We start from the raw sequence: 19495 nt of genomic DNA, 5'->3' as shown, positions 1-19495 counted from the left end.
TTGCACTTGCCAGGCAGGCGCTTTTGCCGCTGAGCTAAATCCCCAGCCCCAAGTTACTCTTTCTTATGGAAACTGATTTTAAATCCCATTTTATAGTTGAGGAGATTGTGTTTATATTTACTGAACATTTACTGTGTGCCCGGCAGTAGGATTTGACCAGACTGATCTCATTTATTCTCTGCAGCTGCCCAATACTCCTTTTCAAAGCCTCAGTTCTGAGCAAGATGTGTTGGGAAAACAAGGAGGGGGTTTCAAGTAGTGTGTTCAGTGGTTCTGAGGGCTGCAGAGTCAAGAAAGGGAAAGCCCTGCTCTTGAACCTGGGGTTTGCCACCTGGGAGGTGTTTGAGGACTCGCTGAAGAAGTGATGGGTGATTCAGGCGCCAGGCTGCAGAGATGGGAAAACTTGAGGAGACACACAATCCCACATGCTGAGTCTCTCTCCTGCCTCATGTAAGGGGCCCCAGTCAGAAGGACTGTGCTTCTTGGCACATTCCTACTTCTCTCTGATGATGGGCATCTTGCTTGACTGAGCTTCTCCTCCCCCTCCCAAGAATCCCATTGCCCAGGGTGATCAGACATGGTGCCCTCAGCCTTCAGGCCTAAACAGCCAGAGTAATCCTGCCTGGAGCCAGACAGGGAACTCTGTATAAACCGTGGGATTTTTCCCGGGCTCCATACCAACAACTGTTTATTCAAAGCAAAAACGTCTTAGGTGTTGGCAAGACACCAGGCTGAAGATGAGCTTATCTTTCATGGGTGCTTCTTAATTAGAACCTAAAAATTTTAAATCCTACTCAGTCACACTCATGCTGGCTTTCTTTAGCTTTTAGAGTCTAGAGAAGATCAAAATTACTATTCGCCCAGAGCAGCATTAATTGGCCACAGTATCCGGTGGTTTCATTGCTCCGTAATAAGGTTATTTACGCTCTTTCTCGAGTTCTTTAATTACTATGCACATGGATTCCCATCTGCCTTTACTCATAGTGGCCCGAAGATCTTCCCTAACTTCTTAAGGTATTCTTTCCCCGACGACAACACACCGATCCCCAATCCCCGAGGCTGGTGTGCTGTGGAGAAACGGAAGGCGTTCATTTCCCTGGTCGTAAAACCCCACATCTACTGGTGACAAGTCAGAAGAAGCCAGAATGCTCTTTCCAAGCCAAAATCCCAGGCACAAACGAAGTTAGCGTCTTGGCCAGGAAGCCGAAAATGCGATAGACCGTCCTACCCTTCCCAGTGGTGCTCAAGATGTGCAGCAATGAAGTGGCTTGTGCATTTGGGCTGAGGGGTGCCGGCTTTTGGTGCTTCTGTTGCTTTCCTTCTGGCTAGCCATTTTCCAAAATGCTGTGAATGGTCCCGCACGAGAAAAACACTATGCAAATATAGGCGCCCTGGGACCTCGACGGAGGGGGTGCTCTGAAGCTGGTGGGTGAATGCAGAGAGGGAAGCAAGACTGCAGACCACCCGTGCTACAGACCAGGGAGAAACGGAGAAGTCACGGCTCTCCACCCTAAACAGCGCCGGCCGCCCGGAAGAGTAGAGAAGCGTCCTTCTACCGCCTAGAGAGGCTAAACCCGCGTGTCCGCTCTGCCTGCGCCGCGTCTCTATGGCGGCCCTAACGGCCCATTTGGTGGCTGAGCAAAATGAACGCGGGCGGTGATTCCGACGATAGCAGCGCTTCGGTTGCTGCGCGATCGGCGAGGTCCGGAGAAGGGAGCCTCGCGGAGGATGGCTTTGTCCCGTCGGCGCTGGGGACCCGAGAGCAGTGAGTGCGGCACGGAGTCAGGGGAGGCTGAACGTCGTAGGAGGGCAAGGACCCCGGGAATGAAAGTGTCTTGGGGGCCTAAGGGGAGGAGCCTGAAGGGCCGCCTTGGGGCGTTTAAGAAGGTTTGAATGGAGGAGTCCCAGCAGCCGCTTGCGGGAGCTGGAAGGGTTTTCAAGAGAAGGGATTTGTGGGTGCGGGACGGGCTCAGAAGCTCTTGGGGAGGCCTTGTAGGGGTGCTGAGCTGGCACAGGCTTGGGAGAAAGAAAGAGGGGTGAGGCTGGCGAATAGGGCTGGTGGGCAAGAGTAAGAGGCCGAGGGGCTTTAACTGAAAAGGCTGAAGAGTGTGAGACTTGGAGGGGCAGATGACGTGAGGAGGGAGTGAGGAGATAGCGGGGCATGGGGTGGGGTCGCGAGAAAGTGATCGGACGTAAAGGCTCAGTAATTGCTTAATGAATTAACAGGTGAATGAATGAAAGTGGGGAACCGTTAGGATCAGAAGTAACTTGGCTGAAAGGAAGCAGAGATTCTGGAGAGATGAAGGGGAGAGAAGGCATATGGGGGGTACTGTGTTTAAGAGGACTAAGTGAAAATACGAACATAGGCTCAGAATACAGGAGGAGGTGGAGACAAATAGCAGAGGAAGTAGACTGGTTTAGGACTTAACCTTTAAGCAGATTTTTATCTCTCGTGGGTTTTCCTGTATGAAAATCCTGTTTGCACAGTGAAGACCAAATACTTGGTAACAACTCTATGCTTGCACGCAGAGTTTTGGACCTGGGTCTGGGATTTAAGCAATTTGGATAATTGTCTCTTGATACTTTTTTTTCTGTGATAGTTCAGCCTCATTTTATATAGGAGGAGATGGTAGCACAGAAAGGATACCTTTCTAAGGAAAACATTGGAAACTTTGAATATAGTCATTGAAATTCAGATCTCATAAAATGACAGTGTCTTGAGAATAGAGACATTCTGTTCTATTTATTTATTTCTATATTATTAAAACCACTGGCAGGCTGGGAATATAGCTCAGCGGAACAGCGCCTGCCTCGAAAGCGTGAGGTCGTGAGTTCGATTCCCGGTACCAAAAACAAAACAAAACAAAACAAAACAAAAACCACTGGCAAAAATTGCTACAAACCCACACCCTCACACAGGCTGGCCCAGCGCTCTCTTTTCTAAATGTACATTTTTAAGCTAAAATTTATATAACATGTATCCATCGGATATTCTGAGTGCTTTACATGCATGCATAAACTTATTCTGTTTGCCCACGCTTTCATTCTTTTAACCCAAGGATGTTAAGAAATTGAATTATGTGTGCTTCTTGCGTTTTTTGTTTGTTTGTTTTTGTTTTTTTTCTGGTACCGGGAATCGAACTCACGATCTCTCGGTTGCCAGGCAGGCGCTGTGCCGCTGAACTAAATCCCCAGCCTGCTTATTGCATTATTAATAATGTTTTAAACTTCTTTATGGTATATTAGGAGCACATATTTAACTCATAATACGGTTTAATTCTAGAATCTCACCGTGTATTTTATTGTTTACATAGTTGGAATGCTGTCTATGAGAGAGAACTACAAACCTTCCAAGAATATGGAGATACAGGAGAAATCTGGTGAGTTAGAAAAATTACTACCCAGTATATTGTATTGAGATGATTATGTGGTCTTACACCAAAGAAAGGCAACCTAAAATTTTTTTAACCCTGGATTGAGTCTGACTTAAATGGGTAGAATTAAAGCTTCAATTGTTCAGAATATTAGGGAATTATTTTTGTTCTTTAGTTGTGTTTTTTTCAATAAGCAATAATTTTGAGCCATCAACATATACTGATCAAGAAAACAGTTGTTGGGACAATATTTTCAATATTGTTGCTGATGTAGAGAAGTATTAGCAAGTAACAAACTGACTTGTCTATTTTGTTCTATTTTTAACTATAGAGACAAAAGTTCCACAGTCACAAATACTATTCACGTTCAAAAAAAGGCTTGGTTAGGCATGTGGTATAAACACCTTAAATGGAATATCACTGTAACTTTTGCTCTGTTCGTCACTTGTAATTGATTCTGTTTCTGACAGGTTTGGGGAAGAGAGTATGACTCGACTAATAAGGTGGATGCAGAAACACAAGATCCCATTGGATGCTTCAGTGCTCGATATTGGAACTGGAAATGGTGTTTTCCTGGTTGAACTTGTTGGTACTTTTAGTTATTCCTGTGTTTGAGCCAAACTTTAAATGAGATTTCTAAAAAGTCTTGCAATTGATGTTAAACATCTAAATGTAAAGTAGTAGTGAAGTAGCTGTGTCATTTTGAGAGGGCGCGTGGTTCGTGAGGAAGACTGGCTGGGTGGGGAGAAAGCACTACGAGAGTGGTGCGAGTCATTACGCTGAAACACAGTCCCCAAATTGGTAATGCCAAGTGCTGCTAATGCAGAAGATCGGATCCCTAAAGTCTTAGCACCACCATCACAATCCTAGAAGATTACGGTCTCACATGTTGAAATCTTGGAAGCTAAAATCTTGAAAGCCCACAATTCCCATTGAAAAAATGGCTTATTTAAGAGCTGTAGAAAGCAGAACACTAGAGAAAGGATGAGTGTATTTTCAGTTGTGTGTGTGAAAGTTCTATCCTGTTAAGCAGAGTGTATACTGAGAAACCTGGTTGAGCATTGTCTTGGGCATGTCCGTGAGGAGGTTTCCAGAGGAGGCTACTGTCTTGAGTCTGGGTGGAGTATTTGGAGAATATCCTCTCAGTTTGTGTGGGCAGCATGCAGTAGGCCTGGGGTCTTGCGAGAACAGTTACAGAAAATGAATTGGTCTCTTAGTGGTAGGACAGAGTTTTCTTCTACTGTTTTTGCATAAGCCTTTGGTATTTGCATGAGTTAAAGTGTGGAATTTAGTAGCTAAATAATCTGGCAAGGAAACAGCAACAAGTCGGTCCACTTTATCATTATATTTAACCATGTCACCAGAAAGATGTGAGTGAGAACGGATATGAGTTACGAATATAGGAAAATGTCTATTCCGGATATTAGTCTGTAATTGACCGAACAATTGATCAAGTTCAGTAGCATTTGATAAAGTAGCTGTTTCCATATGATTAACTGTGAACCATACATATTGAGAGTCTGTGACAATATTTATAGGTTCCGGGACATCTAATAAAAATTGGGTAACTGCCTGAAGTTCTGCTCATGGTGCTGAAAGAAAAGGAGTGTGCCACACTTTTGAAATCTTTCCTACATATCCAGCTTTTCCATTACTGCTACCATCAGTATAGTGCGTGTCTGCTGCCTTTATGGGTTCAGAGCGCACAATTCTAGACAAAATCCAGTTATGCCGTTTAAGAAACTGTAAAAGCTTACAGTTAGGAGAATGATTGTCTATTTTTCCAGTATAATCAGCAAGTCTGATCTGCCACTGTTCACTCATTTGTAACGCTTGATCTATTTGTTGCTTTGTTAAGGAAAAAATAATAGATTCAGGGTCTTTTCCTAATAACTGTCGTAAATGAGTTTGGCCTTTAAATATGAGTAGGCCTATTTTGTTTATATATGTAGTGAACCACTTCTGTTCCTTGTGTGGAAGAAATATCTATTGTAAAACTGCCTCCTCCTGCCATAATGTGGCTGTAGGAGAATGAGATGATGCAAAAATTAGAAGTGACAGTAGAACATCAATTTCTGGCCTTGGGTGTCTAGGACTTAACACCAGTGGCTCCTGGTCCTCAGGCTTTTGGTCTTGGACTGAGATTTGCACCATTGGTTTTCTTGCTTCTGAGTTCTTTGGGCTTAGATTAAGCCATGCTACTGGTACCCCAGGCTTTCAGGTTGTCTGTTTCACAGCCACAATGGTTACGTGAGCCAACTCCTCCAATAAATTCTCTCTCATATATTCACCTACATATCTTACTGGTTTTGTTTCTCTGGAGAACCCTAAGAAGGATTTGCTATTGGGGAGACCAAATATTGTTACTTTGTTTTGTTGTTGTTACTTCTTACAGTATTCCTTTCAACACAATGGAAGGAATTTGTGAGTTTGTTCTCTTGAAAAAAGGCTGTGATAACTTTGGTGTTCTTAGAGTACTTCATGGTGAAAGATAAAACTTTGAAAGCTGATTATTGGTGCTGTGAAAACAATATTGTTTAGTTGCAATAATCAGATTTTCCTTTTTTTTGTCTTTTTGAGACAGGGTCTCACCATGCAGTTCAGGCTGGCCTTGAACTCACTTTGTAGCCCAGGATGGCCTCAAACTCGCAACAATCGTCCTGTTTCAGCCTGCCAAGTACTGGGATTACAGGTGTATGCCACCATGGCCAGCCAGATTTTCTTTTTGTAATACTGGGGATTGAACCAAGAGCCTCATGTATGCTACATCCCCAGCCTTAACCAGACTTTCAGGTGGATAACTTAGAAAATTTGTAGACCAGAATCACTCTCTAAATAAAAGTGCAGTGTCTCAGAGAGCAAAGAAATGAAAATGGAGGTGAAAAATGCAAGCAATCTCCCTCTTAAAATTACTCAGTTCTGTACTATTTCTGTTCCTTCATCTATAGCATCATATTTACTTTAAAAAAATATACTTTTTAGTACAGAAGAATTTGATGAGTTTATTACTTTCTGAACCAAAGGCACTTGAAGATATAGAGGTGTCCTTAGTGTTAGAAAACATATTAAATGGGACTAGAGATTTGACTATTGAAGAAGATAGATTTCTTATATTTACCACTAAGTCTAACATTGAAAAATTAGTGGATGCCTCACTTTGGCTAATGGATGGCACTTTCAAAACTGTCCCAGTGTCCATTTTTTAAAAAATCAAGTACATATAATTCATGCTCTTATTGGGTCTGAAAATTCTAGAACTTATCTGCTCCTTTATCTATAAATGACTAGAAAAACAGAGTTTTTAAAGGCTTATTTGAAGACTTAGTGAAGAAAATGAGTTTCAGTTGAATTCTCAAATCATACTGACAGGTTGGAATTATGTGTGATTAGAACTTCTAAAAGTGAATTTCAGGATGTTACCGATAAAGTTTTTTTTCATTTAGCCTAATGCATTTGATAGAAAATTCACATGAATATCGGTCTTCTAGCTGATGAAATTCCAGAAAATTTTTAATAAATTAGAGCCAGAGCCAGGTGTGGTGCACATCTGTAATCCCAGCACTCAGGAGGGTAGGCTAGGATCATGAGTTCAATGTCATCTTAAGCTACACAGCAAATTCAAGAGTGGTCTAGACTATATAGTAAGACTGTATCTCAGAAAAGCAAGCAAACAAACAAAATAAACAAAAGAGAGGTGTGTTTATCTGAAGAAGCCAGTAAAGTTACTGACTTGTTTGAAAATAATTATATGCCTCTCAGGATAAGATAATGTGGTGCTGCTATTCCATAGCCAGTGTTTCTGCCAGATTTATGAGTGCATACAGAATGGACTTCTGGGCTGGGGACATAGTTCAGCAGCATAGCACCCACCTCGCAAGTGCAAGGTCCTGAGTTTGATTCCTGACACCAAAAAAATAAAAAAGATTGGATTTCTGTTACCAAAACATCATAGGAGCATGGTGCAGAAGATGGAAAACTTTAGTAGGAAATTCTCCAGTCACTGTATGTTGAATCATAGAAGAATTTCAAAAGTAGCAACATCACATTGAATGTGAACATGAATATATTTTCAAAGGACAGCCATGCCTTTAAAAAAACCTATTCATCTTAGTGTGAAACTTCAAAATATAGTTAAAGATTTTGAAAGTTGGTTAGGACTGAAGGACTGCTTTCATGTATTTGCCCATAATTTATCCCTGTAATACATTTTTTTCATATGTTGAATTTTTATATTTTGTTCCTTTAATTTTTTTCCTGCTATTTTAAATTTTTAGCATTATTTTTGTGTCTATGTGATGCTGGGGATGGAAACCAGGGCCTTGTGCATATGAGACAAGCGCTTTTTCGCTGAGCTGTATACCCCTAGGTTGCAATTTTTTTTTTTTGTCTTTTTGAGACAGGGTCTTGCTATGGAGTTCAGACTGGCCTTGAGCTCACTTTGTAGCCCAGGCTGGTCTCGCACTCGCAATGCTTCTCCTGCCTCAGCCTCCTGAGTGCTGGGATTACAGGTGTATGCCACCACGCCTGGCTCTAGGTTGCAATTTTTATACTTTTCTATACTGTGTTTTTCATATCTCCATTGTTTTCAATGTCAGAAGTATAAATTATATAAAGACTTCTAGAGAATTCTTATTTGTGGTTTTTTTTTTTTTCCAAATTTAATTCTACAGAAGTGCATTATCACAACATTGATTTTGTGTATACGTATTATGCTTGTACATAAAAACATTGAAACTTCCTTGATAAACAAGAGATGTCCTTTTGGCATGCCTGCACTTGTGAAAGATAAAATTTCTTGCCAGATATGGTGGTGCATGCTTGTAATTGCAGGTACTCAAAGGCTGAGGCAGGAGGATTGAAAATTCAAGACCAGCTGGGGCATGGTGGCACATGCCTGCAATCCCAGCACTTGGGGAGGCTGAGGCAGGAGGATCATTGTGAGTTTGAGACCAGCCTGGGCTACAAAGTGAGCTTAAGGCCAGCCTGAACTGCATAGTGAGACCCTGTCTCACAAAGACAAAAAAAAAAGAAAAAAAGTTCAAGGCCATGCTGGGCAGTTTAGCAAGACCCTCTCTCATAATTTAAAAGAATGGGATGTAGCTCAGTGCTCCTTCAGTTCAATTCTCAGCACCGCTAAAGGGGTAGTGGTAGGGGGAACTTGGTCTCTTTAAGCATCTGCATTTGTGGTGCTGACCCATTGCACTTTCTGATCTATCTTCTCAAGACTTAGATTGTCCTTCATAGTATGAATTGAGTGCAGCTCTAAGGTTGGGGATGCAGTTACCAACCATAGTGTTTGTGTTCATGCATTTTTGATTTCTTGGTAGATATGATTTGTCTGCTCATAAACTGTTAAGCCTAGTGCATATCATTAGTATATCAGTGATTATGTTTCCACAGTATGTATATTATTAATGCCTGTTTGTTACATAAAATGGCCTATGAATGACTTTCATGTTTGTGTTTAGAAATCCTTAAAAATATAAATAGATGTCTTTAGCACAGTGTTTAAAATTTTTGTCTGAAGGTATATTTTTGGGATTTTGATCTTTCAGGATTTTATACTTCAGGAATTTTGATCTTTTGAGATTTCAACATTTAGGGTGATGGTGTTTGAACTGTGTCTTTTGGAATTATGAACGAAACTCTTAAAAGAGAAGCCAGGGGGTCTGAGTCCTAGTCGTGGCCTTGACCTTGAGCAGGCTACTCAGAGTTTTGGCTCGGTGATCTCAATTGGTTTCTTCTATCTCAAAAACTCTGGAAATCTGTGTGTATAAAAGAAAAATGATTATTTGCGATTTTAGTATGAAATTAGGTGACCATATAGTTTGAAAAGAGCATTTCGTCCATGGAACTGAGTTTTGGTCCAGGTTGCACTACTAGCTGTCACTGTTATGCCTGTAGTATGCTCATTGCTTTGGAGGAAGTGTAAGACTTAGGCTTCACCGCAGGTGGTTTTACAGTCTGATTTGTACATAAAAGCAAAATGTATTGAGTGACTGCCATGAGCTAAGCTTCCTGTTAGGCACTGAAAACATGAAAATTTAAATCTTGTACTTGAATTGTTTGTAGATCAGAGAGAATGGAATGACAAGTTAAGCTATAGCTTGATGTGTGTGGTAATAGATATATTGGGGACTGAGTGTGGGCTCTATTTGGGGGTTTACAGTGTTGGATATTGAGGAAATGTGAGGTCATTATTTCTTTTGTCTCTAAAAGTAGCCATTGTCCTCTAACCCTTAACCAAGATGAATCTTAACTTCATAGTTTAATTTCCCTGTTTCTGAATGTGTAAGTGGAGCTCTTTAGTATGTGCTTTTAGGTCTTTCAACATTCTGTGAGACTGAATGAAGTAGTTTGTAGCAGAAGTTAAATTCACTGCTGTATAGGTTTCCTTATACAACTGTGCCACAGTTTTATTTATTCATCTCTTGTTTTTACCTGTATGTCCTTTTTTTTTTTAAATTAAATTTTGTTTTTAACCTGTGTATTCTTCAGGTTTTAATACTTTGCTTGTAAAGGCTGAAGATTTATCCTTTTAAGACTAAAAGTTTGTAGAATCTTTTAGGTTTTCTACATAATTATTTAGACTGTGAATAATTTCAATTTTATTTATTCCTTTTAAATCTTCTATAACTTTCCCTGTTACACTGTCTTTCAGTGAATGTTGAAAAGAAATGGTAATATAATCTTGGTCATTTTTTCCATTTTTACTCTTAGGTATGATGTTAACTCACAGGTTTATTTTGTAGATAATTCCATATCAGATTAGGGAAGTTTCCTTCTATTTTTACTTAGCTAAGGTAGAATGTATATATATTTCTTTTTTTTTTCCCCCCCTGGTACCGGGAATCGAACTATTTTTCTTTTTTGTCTTTTTGAGACAAGGTCTTGCTATGCAGTTGAGGCTGGCCTTGAGCTCACTTTGTAGCCCAGGCTGGCCTCGAACTTGCAGTGATCCTCCTGCCTCAGCCTCCCAAATGCTGGGATTACAGATGTATGCCACCATGCCTGGCTCGTGTGTGTGTGTGTGTGTGTGTGTGTGTGTGTGTGTGTGTGTGTATTTCATACAAATCTTGTTATCAGATATTTTTCCTGTATTGAGATAATGATTTTTTTCTCTTTTAGTCTATTGTTGGTGAATTAGACTGATCCATTTTCAAATGTTAAGTGTATTAGTATAAACCCAATTTATATATATCACTGGATTCAATTTAATATTTTGTTTAGAACTTCTACAGTTTTGTCCATTTCTCCATGATAGAGATTGTCCTGTAATTTACTTTTCTTGTAATGTTGTCAGCTGTTGCTGTTAGGTTATGCTGGCATTATTAAGTGAGATTTTGTTTTTTTAAGCATTTAAGATTGATGTTATTTCTTCCTTAAATTTTTGTTAGAATTCACTGGTGAAACCACCTAGACCAGTGATGGTGGACCTTTCAGAGCTTTCTTTCTTTTTTTTCTTTTTGTCTTTTTGAGACAAATAGTGAGACAAAACTCACTGTGCAGTTCAGGCTGGCTAAGAACTCACTTTATATCCCAGGCTGGCCTTGAACTCAGCAATCCTCCTGCCTCAGCATCCCGAGTGCTGAGATTGCAGGTGTTTTAGAGCTTTTAATGATGTAACGGCCCACTGTGGCACAATTGCCGTAGATTCATCATCACTGAATCACTGATCTAGACATTGGGTAGCTTATGAGAAATTTTTTTTATATGAACTGATTAAATAAAGTATAATATATATTGGAAAGTGAGCATGTCAAGTGTAGAACTTCTTTTTCATATTGTTTTTTTGCAACAGGGTCTTGCTATGTACTTTAGGCTGGACTTGAACTCATTATATAGTTCTGGCCTCAAACCCTCACAGAGATCTTCTTGCCTCAACCTCCTGAGTGCTGGGACTATAGCTGTGCACCACTATGCCCACTTCAAGTGTAGAACTCTTACAGAATGAATACCTTTGTGTTTCTCACTAGCCTGAGCAAGAAATAAAACATTCCCTTCACTGCGTCTATTGTGCCCTGCTTATGTGCTTCCCTTTTTATTCTTTTTCAAAGGTAAACCACTATTTTAACTACTGTCATTGTAAGTTAGCTGTTTTTGATATAGATGTAGTGATTTCTCATAGGGGTTTTAATTCGCATTTTTCTAATAACTAATAAGCACCTTTTCATGTGCTTATTTGCCACCTCAGTGCATAACTTGGCAGTGCAAATGTTTTCAATGTGTGCTCTTTGTATTTCTTAATAAAGTCTTTTGAGGAGCAGAAATTCTTAATTTTACTAAAGCTTTTTATAGAATTGTACATATGTATGTATGTGTGTACATACTTGTTTCACACACTGTGGATTGACCCCCTTTGTGCACTGTAGGCAAGTACTTTACCACTGAACTACATCCCCACTGCTGTTTTAAATAATGCTTTTGAATACCATTTAAGAAATCTTTGCCTGCCTGGAGGCAGAAAGTATTTTCCTGTATTGTTTCAACAAGCTTCATTATTTCCTTCTTATGTTGTTTCCCATTAATTATTGTATGTGGTGTGAAGTTTATTTCCCCCCACGAATATCCAGGAACCCTAGCATCATTTATTGAAGTATCTTGACCTTGTACCACTGCACTGCAGTACTTCTATCTTAAGTAATAGTATATGTTTGGGATTATTTTTAGATTCTTCATATGTTCCTTTCGGAGTCTGTTTATCCTTATCCTGAGGCCATGTTTTTCTAATCCATCCAGTGTTACAAGTTTTCATAGTAAATTCTCCAATTTTGATCTCTTTTCCGCTCTTGTGTTGGCTATTAGTAATTAGCTTTTTGAATATTTATTTAAATTTTAGAATGAATTTAGCGCTTCAGTAGGCTGTGGGATGAATGCAGTTCAGGCTGGCCTTGAACTCACTTATGTAGCCCAAGCTGGCCTCAAACTCACAGCGACCCTCTTGCCTCAGCTTCCTGAGTGCTGGGATTATAGGCATCTACCGCCATGCCTGGCGGAAATGTCTTTTTTGAAACAACCTTTTTTGGCACGGTATTTTTGAAGTTCATCCACATTTTTGAGTATATCAATAGTCAATATTTTTTATTGATTAGAAACATTCTATTGTGTAGTTATATCACAATTTGTTTATCCCTGTACTTTTGGAAGGACATTTGGCTTGTTGCAGTTTTTGACAGTTATAAATAAAATTGTTATAAACACTTATGTACAGGTTTTTGTATGAACATAAGTTTAATTTCTTTAGCAGAAATATGTTTATCTTTACTAGAACGGGATATTCAATTTTTGGTGATGTCCTCTTCAATGTCGTTTTTCAGAGTACTGTGCTTTTCTTTTCTTTTTTTTTTTTTTTTTGGTCTTTTTGAGACAGCGTCTCACTATGCAGTTTAGGCTGGCCTTGAGCTTACTTTGTAGCCCAGGCTGGGCTCGAACTCAGAAAGATCCTCCTGCCTCAGCCTCCTGAGTACTGGGATTACAGGCAGGGGCCACCATGCCCTGCTTGTACTTTTCATTATAGATATCTTTCACTTCCCTAGTTAGGTTAATTTATAAGTATTTAATTTTTCTGATGCTGTTTAGAATGGTATTGTTTTTCTAATTTCTTTCTTTGTGGGTTTATTATTTGTATACTGAAATGCTATTGATTTTTGTGTGTTGATTTTGTATCCTGTGATGTTGCCAAATTTGGCTATTAATTCTAGGAATCTTTCATTGAAATTTTTTAGCTCTTCTGTGTATTCTAGGAATCTTGAAAATTTTTAGATCTTCTTTATAAAGGATTATATCATCTGGAAATAATGATAATTTGATTTCCTTTGTTCCTATATACATCCCTTTTCTTTCTCTTGCCTGATTCCTCTGGCTAATATTTCAAGCACTATATTCGACAAGAGTGGTGATAATAGACATCCTTGTCTTGTTTCTGATTTTAGAGGGAAAGCTGTCAGGTTTTCCCCCATTTGATATGATGTTGGCTGTTGGTTTGCCATAAATGGCTTTATCAGATTGAGATCTTTTTTTTCCTTCATGGTTTTTATTGTAAATGGATTTTGTCAAAGGATTTTTTTTTTTTTACATCAATTGGGATGATCATGTGATTTTTGTCCTTGCTTCTGTTTATGTGGTGTATTATATTTTCCAATTTCTGTATGTTGAACTGTATGCTTGCATCCCTGGAATGAAGCCTACTTGTTCATGACGTATATCTTTTTTTTGTCAGTTTTTTTGAGACAAGGTGTCACTATGCAGTTCAGGCTAGCCTTAAGCTAGCTTTGTAGCCCAGGCTGGTCTTGAACTCACAATGATCCTCCTGCCTCAGCCTCCCAAGTGCTGGGATTATAGGCATGCATCACACACCCAGCTGATATATGATCTTTTTGATGATTTGTTGCATGTTTTGCTAGTAACTTGCTGAGGATTTTTTCATCTATCTTTATTAAAGAGATTGGCATATAGTTTTCTTTTTAGTTGGCTTGTTGTCTGCTTTTGGAATTAGGGTAGTGTTAGTTTCTAGAAATGAGTTTGGAATCATGTCATCCCTTTGAATTTTATTAAAAATTTGAGGAGTATTGGCATTATACCCTCCCTGAAGGTCTTGTAGAATTCAGCAAAGAATCCATCAGGTCCAAGGCTTTTCTTAGTTGGTAGGTTTTTAAATTAATACCTCAGTTTTATTGCCTGTTACTGGATTATTCAGAGTTTTATGTCTTCTGGTTCAGTTTTGGAAATTCCTATGTGTTTGGGAATTTGTCCATTTCTTCAAAGTTCTACAATTTATTAGAGCACAGTTTTTCATAGCAGTTACTAATGATCTGGATTTTGGCAGTATCTGTTGTGATTTTACCTTTTTCATTTATAATTGCCTGAATGTGAGTCTTTCCTTCTTTTGATACAAAGTTTGGCTAAAGATTTGTCTATTTTGTTTATGGTTTCAAAGAACCAGCTTTTTGATTCATTGATTCTTTTTGTCTCAATTTCATTAATTTTTGCTATAATTTTTATGATTTTTCTCCTTTAGTAGGTTTGGGTTTGGACTGGTTTATTGTTTTTCTAGTATCTTGAGGTGTATCCTTACGTTATTTATTTGAGCTTGCTCTACTTTTCTAATGTGAGCATTCACAGCAATAAACTTCCCTCTTTTTTTTTTTTTTTTTTGGTCTTTTTGAGACAGGGTCTTGCTATGAGGTTTGGGCTGGCCTTGAGCTCACTTTGGTTTTTGTTTTGTTTTATGTTTTGGTTTTTCTCCGGTACCAGGAACCGAACTCATGACCTTGCTCTTGCCAGGCAGGCGCTTTGCCGCTGAGCTAAATCCCCAGCCCCCTTGAGCTCACTTTGTAGCCCAGGCTGGTCTTAAACTTGCAATGATCCTCCTGCCTCAGGCTCCTGAGGATGAGGATGGGATTACAGGCATGGGCCACCACGCCTGGCACACTTCCCTCTTAGGACTGCTTTCACTGTGACCCTTAGGATTCAGTGTGTTGTACTCGCGTTACTGTTTGATTCTAGGAATTGTTTAATTTTTTCCTTGATTTTTTTCCTGTGGCCCTTTGAGTGTTCAGGAGTATGTTATGTGTTGTCCAGGCATTTGTATAATTTCTGTGGTTTCTTTTGCAATTGATCTCTACTTTCAGTGTGCTATGATCTGATAGTATACATAGGATGATTTTGATTTTTTTCTATTTATTTAAACAGGTTTTATGGACTATCATGCAGTCTGTTTGGGAGAAAGTTCCATGTGCTGCTGAGGAGAGTGTGTATGCTTTTGTAATATAGTAGAACATTTTGTAGATGTCTGTTAAATCCACTTGTTAAAAGTGTAGTACGGCTTTGATTTTTTAAAATTTTTGTGTTTAGTTGATCTATTATTTTGTTGTTGTTGTTGTTGTTGTTGTGTTTTGTCTTTTTGAGACATGGTCTCACTGTGCAATTTAGGCTGTCCTTGAGCTTACCTTGTAGCTCAAGCTGGTCTTGAATCCACAATAAACCTCCTGCCTCAGCCTCCTGAGTGCTGGGTAATTGATCTATTTGTGAAAGTGAGGAATTGAGGTCTCCTACTATGATTGTTTTGGTGTGTATTTGATCTTTTATGTACAGTAGTTTTTTTTTTTTTTTAATGACGTTACCCCACCAATATATGCTGCATATATCCTGTTGAATTGTTCCCTTAACTAATACTGGTGTGTAGTGACCTTCTTTGTCTGTTCTGATCAGTTTTAGCTTGAAGTTTATTTTGAGAATAACACTAATACCCCTGCTTCCTTTTGGGTTCCTGGCACATGGAATATTGTTTTCCATCCTTTGATCTTTAGTTATGAATTTCTTTTTTTTTTTTTGTCTTTTTGAGACAAGATTTCTGGCCTTGAGCTCACTTTGTAGCCCAGGCTGGTCTTACAGGCGTGCGCCACCGCACCCGGCCCATGAATTTCCTTTTGGATTAGATAAGTCTCTTGAATGCAGCAGACTCTTGGGTTTATTTTTTGATCCAGTCTGCCAATCTGTGTCTTTTAATTGTGGAGTTGAGGCCATTTACATTGAGAGTTATTAGTGAGAGGTATTGATTTATTCCTGTTACATTCTTTTTCTGTGGTTGACACCTTCATTTTTCCCTTTTTGTTTAACTACTCATATTACCTGACATATTGGTTCTGTCCACCTTTTGGCTTTGTTAGTCTCATTGTCTCCCTCTAAGATATTCTTCAGTAGTTTTTGGATGGCTAATTTGGTGGTCATGAATTTCTTAAGGTGTTCTTTATCATAGGATGTCCTTACATCACCATCAATTTTGAAGATAGTTTTGCAGGATATATTAGTCTGTTTTGGAAGGTCTTTTCTTTTTCTTTTTTCTTATCTTTTTGAGGCAGGGTTTCACTGTGCAGTGCAGGCAAGCTTGAACTCTTTTTGTAGCCCAGGCTGGCCTTGAACTTACAGTGATCCTCATGCCTCAGCCTGCAGAGTGCTGAGAGGAAGGTGTTTTCTTTTAGGGCTTGGACACTTTACTCCAGGTCTCCTGGGGTTTGTGTTGAAAAGCCTGCAGTAATTATAATGGGTTTATCTTTATAAGTGATTTTTTTGCTTTTCTCTGACAGCTTTTAAGATTCTTTGTGTTGGACTTTGGGGATTCTGACTATCATGTGTTGTGGAGAGCTTTTTTTTTCACTGTAATTGTTTTGCTTTTTGTAAGCCTCACTTTCCTGTATGTTGAGTTGTTTTGCCACCCTTGGGAAGTTTGCTGCTATACTTTTTGTAAACAGAATTTTTTATTCCATGTTTGTTGTCTGAATTCGAAGTCCAGTTAACCTTAGGTTAGTCTTCTTAGTGCCATCTAGTACTGTAGCTGTTGAATGAACTTTTCATGCTCTTTTATTGTTTTTAAGATTTCTCTTAAGTGTATCATCATGTGATTCCATGTTGTTGTCCCTGATTTCTGAATCCCTGTTTTCACACTGGCCATTTCTGCTATTTATGAATTCAATAGAATTCTTTTTTTTTTCCTGGTACCGGGAATTGAACTCACGACCTTGCGCTTGCCAGACGGGTGCCTGTGCCGCTGAGCTAAATCCTCAGCCCCCTCAATAGAATTTTTTATCTCCAGGATTTCTGCTTAACATTTTTCGCTGAGTCTCTTTCTTTGATAAATTTGTCATTCATGTTTTGAACCATGTTGGTTAACTCTTCAATTTTTCATTTGTTTGTCCCATAACCACATCGCTCAATTTGTTTGATAATTTCATTGTCTTTTGGGTTATGTCATCTTGGAGTTCTCTGACTTTCCTTGTTTCTTGTAGAATCGTTTTGTGGAGCATAGCTATTTGGTGTTTGATTTCCACTCTGTTGGTGCCCCTTGGAAAGACTTTGGGAGATTGGGAGTTTTTGGAGGCATTTTGTTGCCTTGGTTTTTCATGGTTTGTGTGTGTGTGTGCGCGCACGTGAGCAGGCATGCATGCACAGAGGATCACAGTCAAAGGGTAGCGTGAAGAAAGTTTGTTGTTGGTTGGAAGAACTTTTTAGTTAGGTTCTGTTTTTCAGTGATGTGTTCTTGGCTTTATTTGTCAAGAGGTAATTGTTTACCCTTCCAGCCTATTCAATTTAATTTGATTGCCCTCTGTCGCTTCTTACAGTTGCTGTAGCAGGAACCCAGAGTGTCCATACAGCTTCCTCTACACTGGTGCCAGGCTGTGAACAGCCAGGCAGTTTCCCCTGTGGGCCAGTTGAAAAGCTGCTTTAAGCTGTGAGCACTGTTACTCCTTTTGAACCTGTATGCTGATTGCATTCTGTGCTCTGGGTATGACTCACTCCAAGCTTCCGTGCATCTGATTTCTTTAATTCATTTTGGAGGTAAATACCACAGATGCCTCCATGTTTTCCCTCCACAGGGTTTCCTTGCCTAGTATATGGTCAGAAGGCCATTGGCCCAGGGACATCTATTTTTCTCAGCCCCATCCTTGTAACTTGAGCTGCCCCTGCCTCAGCAGAGGTCCCCTTCTGCCTGCATGGGGCAGTGGGCAGGACCTCATGCAATCTGAGGACTTTTCATTGTTTGGGGAAACAGTAGGAGGGTGCCTGCTCTGTTCAGGCTCATGGATCACCGTCTGACCTGGGCACCAGTCTTTGTGTTTCCTCTCATAGATCTTCCCCACTCCACTCTGTACTCCACGTTTTTGTTGTTCTCCTGGGTCTCCCTGCTTTCCGCAGTCTCCCTGCTTTCTGCAGTCTCCAGCTAGCAAGAGTTACGGGGCGCTCCTCTGGAAGCGCACCAAAAACTGCAGGTAGCTGCTGGATGTCCCACAAATTCAGCACTCCCACTGTACATGGGTGGACTGTGCAACTTATTTTTTTCTGTGTTGAGCATGCCTTCTCTCCCTACAATTCCGCCACTCAAAGGTGTTACAGCGCTGTTGTTTATTGAAAACTGGTGTGTGACATGAGTGTGTTCCACCCTGTTCTACTTTCAACTGCTCTGAATCCCTGGATTGCACGACTTACTTGTGTACAGTAGGGAGGTTAGAGTTAATTGTCAATCTGTTTCATCAGCCAGACATCACTAAAGTGCTGGCTCCCTCCTGAACCTTGTATTTTTTTTTTTTTTTTTTTGTACTGTGAATCAAACTTAGGACCTCGCACTTGCCAGGCAGGCGCTGTGCCACTGAGCTGTATTCCTGGCTCCGCTCCACTCTGTACTCTATGTGTACGCTCCACTCTGTACTCCACATGAAAAAGCAAGGTTTTTTGTTTTTTCATAAGAGTGGCAACAATTTGGAGCTCTGCAGAATCATTTTCGGCATTACCTGCTGAGAATAACTAGTCCATTCTGGTACTTCTCCTGGGGTACCATCTACAGTGTTTTAAGCTTCCCATGAGGTAAACCTCAGTTTTCAATTCTAGTGAGTTGAGGCCACTGCAAAACTCCCTGTAGTCATCCAGGATGTGTGCCACCGGAAGCAGTTGTATTATTTTTGTATATTTTACATATATGTGAGTAGTATGTATATGTTCTCATTGGTCTGCCTACTTGATGGCATGTACAATTGTCAGTATTTTTCTGTTTTCTGTGTTCATCATTCTAATGTGTATATGGTAGCATTAGATCGTAGTTTTAGTATATTTCCCTAAAGGGTAATGGGGTTGAATGTACATTCAGGTGCTTTTGTACCTTCCTTCTCCTCCTCTTCTCTTGTCTCCCCTTCATCTCTTCCTGTACTACTACTACTGCTACTACGACTACTTCTTCTCTTCCTAGTTGTTCTCCTCCTCCTCCTCCTCCTCCTTTTTGTTCTCTTACTCTCCCTCTCCGCCTTCCATCCTCTCTCCACTTATCCCTTTATTTTTAGATTGGAGATTGACTCTTGGGTATTATATACATGCCAGGCAAGTGCTGTACATTGAGCCACCTCCCACCCCAGTCCTTAGCCTGGAGATTTTTATTTCAATTTTTATTTATTTATTTTTTTAAAAATTATTTTAAAGAGTAAAAGAAGGATAGCATAGTAATAGGGGGGCTTACCGAATTACAGACAAAGTGGTAGGAAATTATCAATGGTTGTTGTTTTACATATTGTTATCTACAAGATAGTTTCTGAGGAAAACAAATAGACAAATAATAGCGAGTTACAGACAAAAGTGGT

At 39.7% G+C, this 19495-nt stretch overlaps 1 protein-coding gene across 1 annotated transcript in view; it reads left to right on the top strand.

Moving 5' to 3' along the window:
* The first annotated feature begins 108 nt into the window (after positions 1 to 108).
* Mettl10 (methyltransferase like 10) overlaps positions 109 to 19495 on the top strand; it is a 39875-nt gene continuing 20488 nt past the window's right edge. Inside the window, exons 1-3 of the mRNA XM_005401982.2 lie at positions 109 to 1765; positions 3315 to 3380; positions 3845 to 3959. Of these exons, the coding sequence (XP_005402039.1) occupies positions 1644 to 1765; positions 3315 to 3380; positions 3845 to 3959 (303 nt within the window). The 5' untranslated portion in view covers positions 109 to 1643. The remainder of the gene's footprint in view (positions 1766 to 3314; positions 3381 to 3844; positions 3960 to 19495) is intronic.

This window comes from Chinchilla lanigera, unplaced genomic scaffold (assembly GCF_000276665.1).
Source record: "Chinchilla lanigera isolate Chin_1 unplaced genomic scaffold, ChiLan1.0 scaffold00076, whole genome shotgun sequence".
In the NCBI taxonomy this organism is placed as follows: domain Eukaryota; kingdom Metazoa; phylum Chordata; class Mammalia; order Rodentia; family Chinchillidae; genus Chinchilla; species Chinchilla lanigera.
This window is presented reverse-complemented; position numbering and strand designations above follow the sequence as displayed.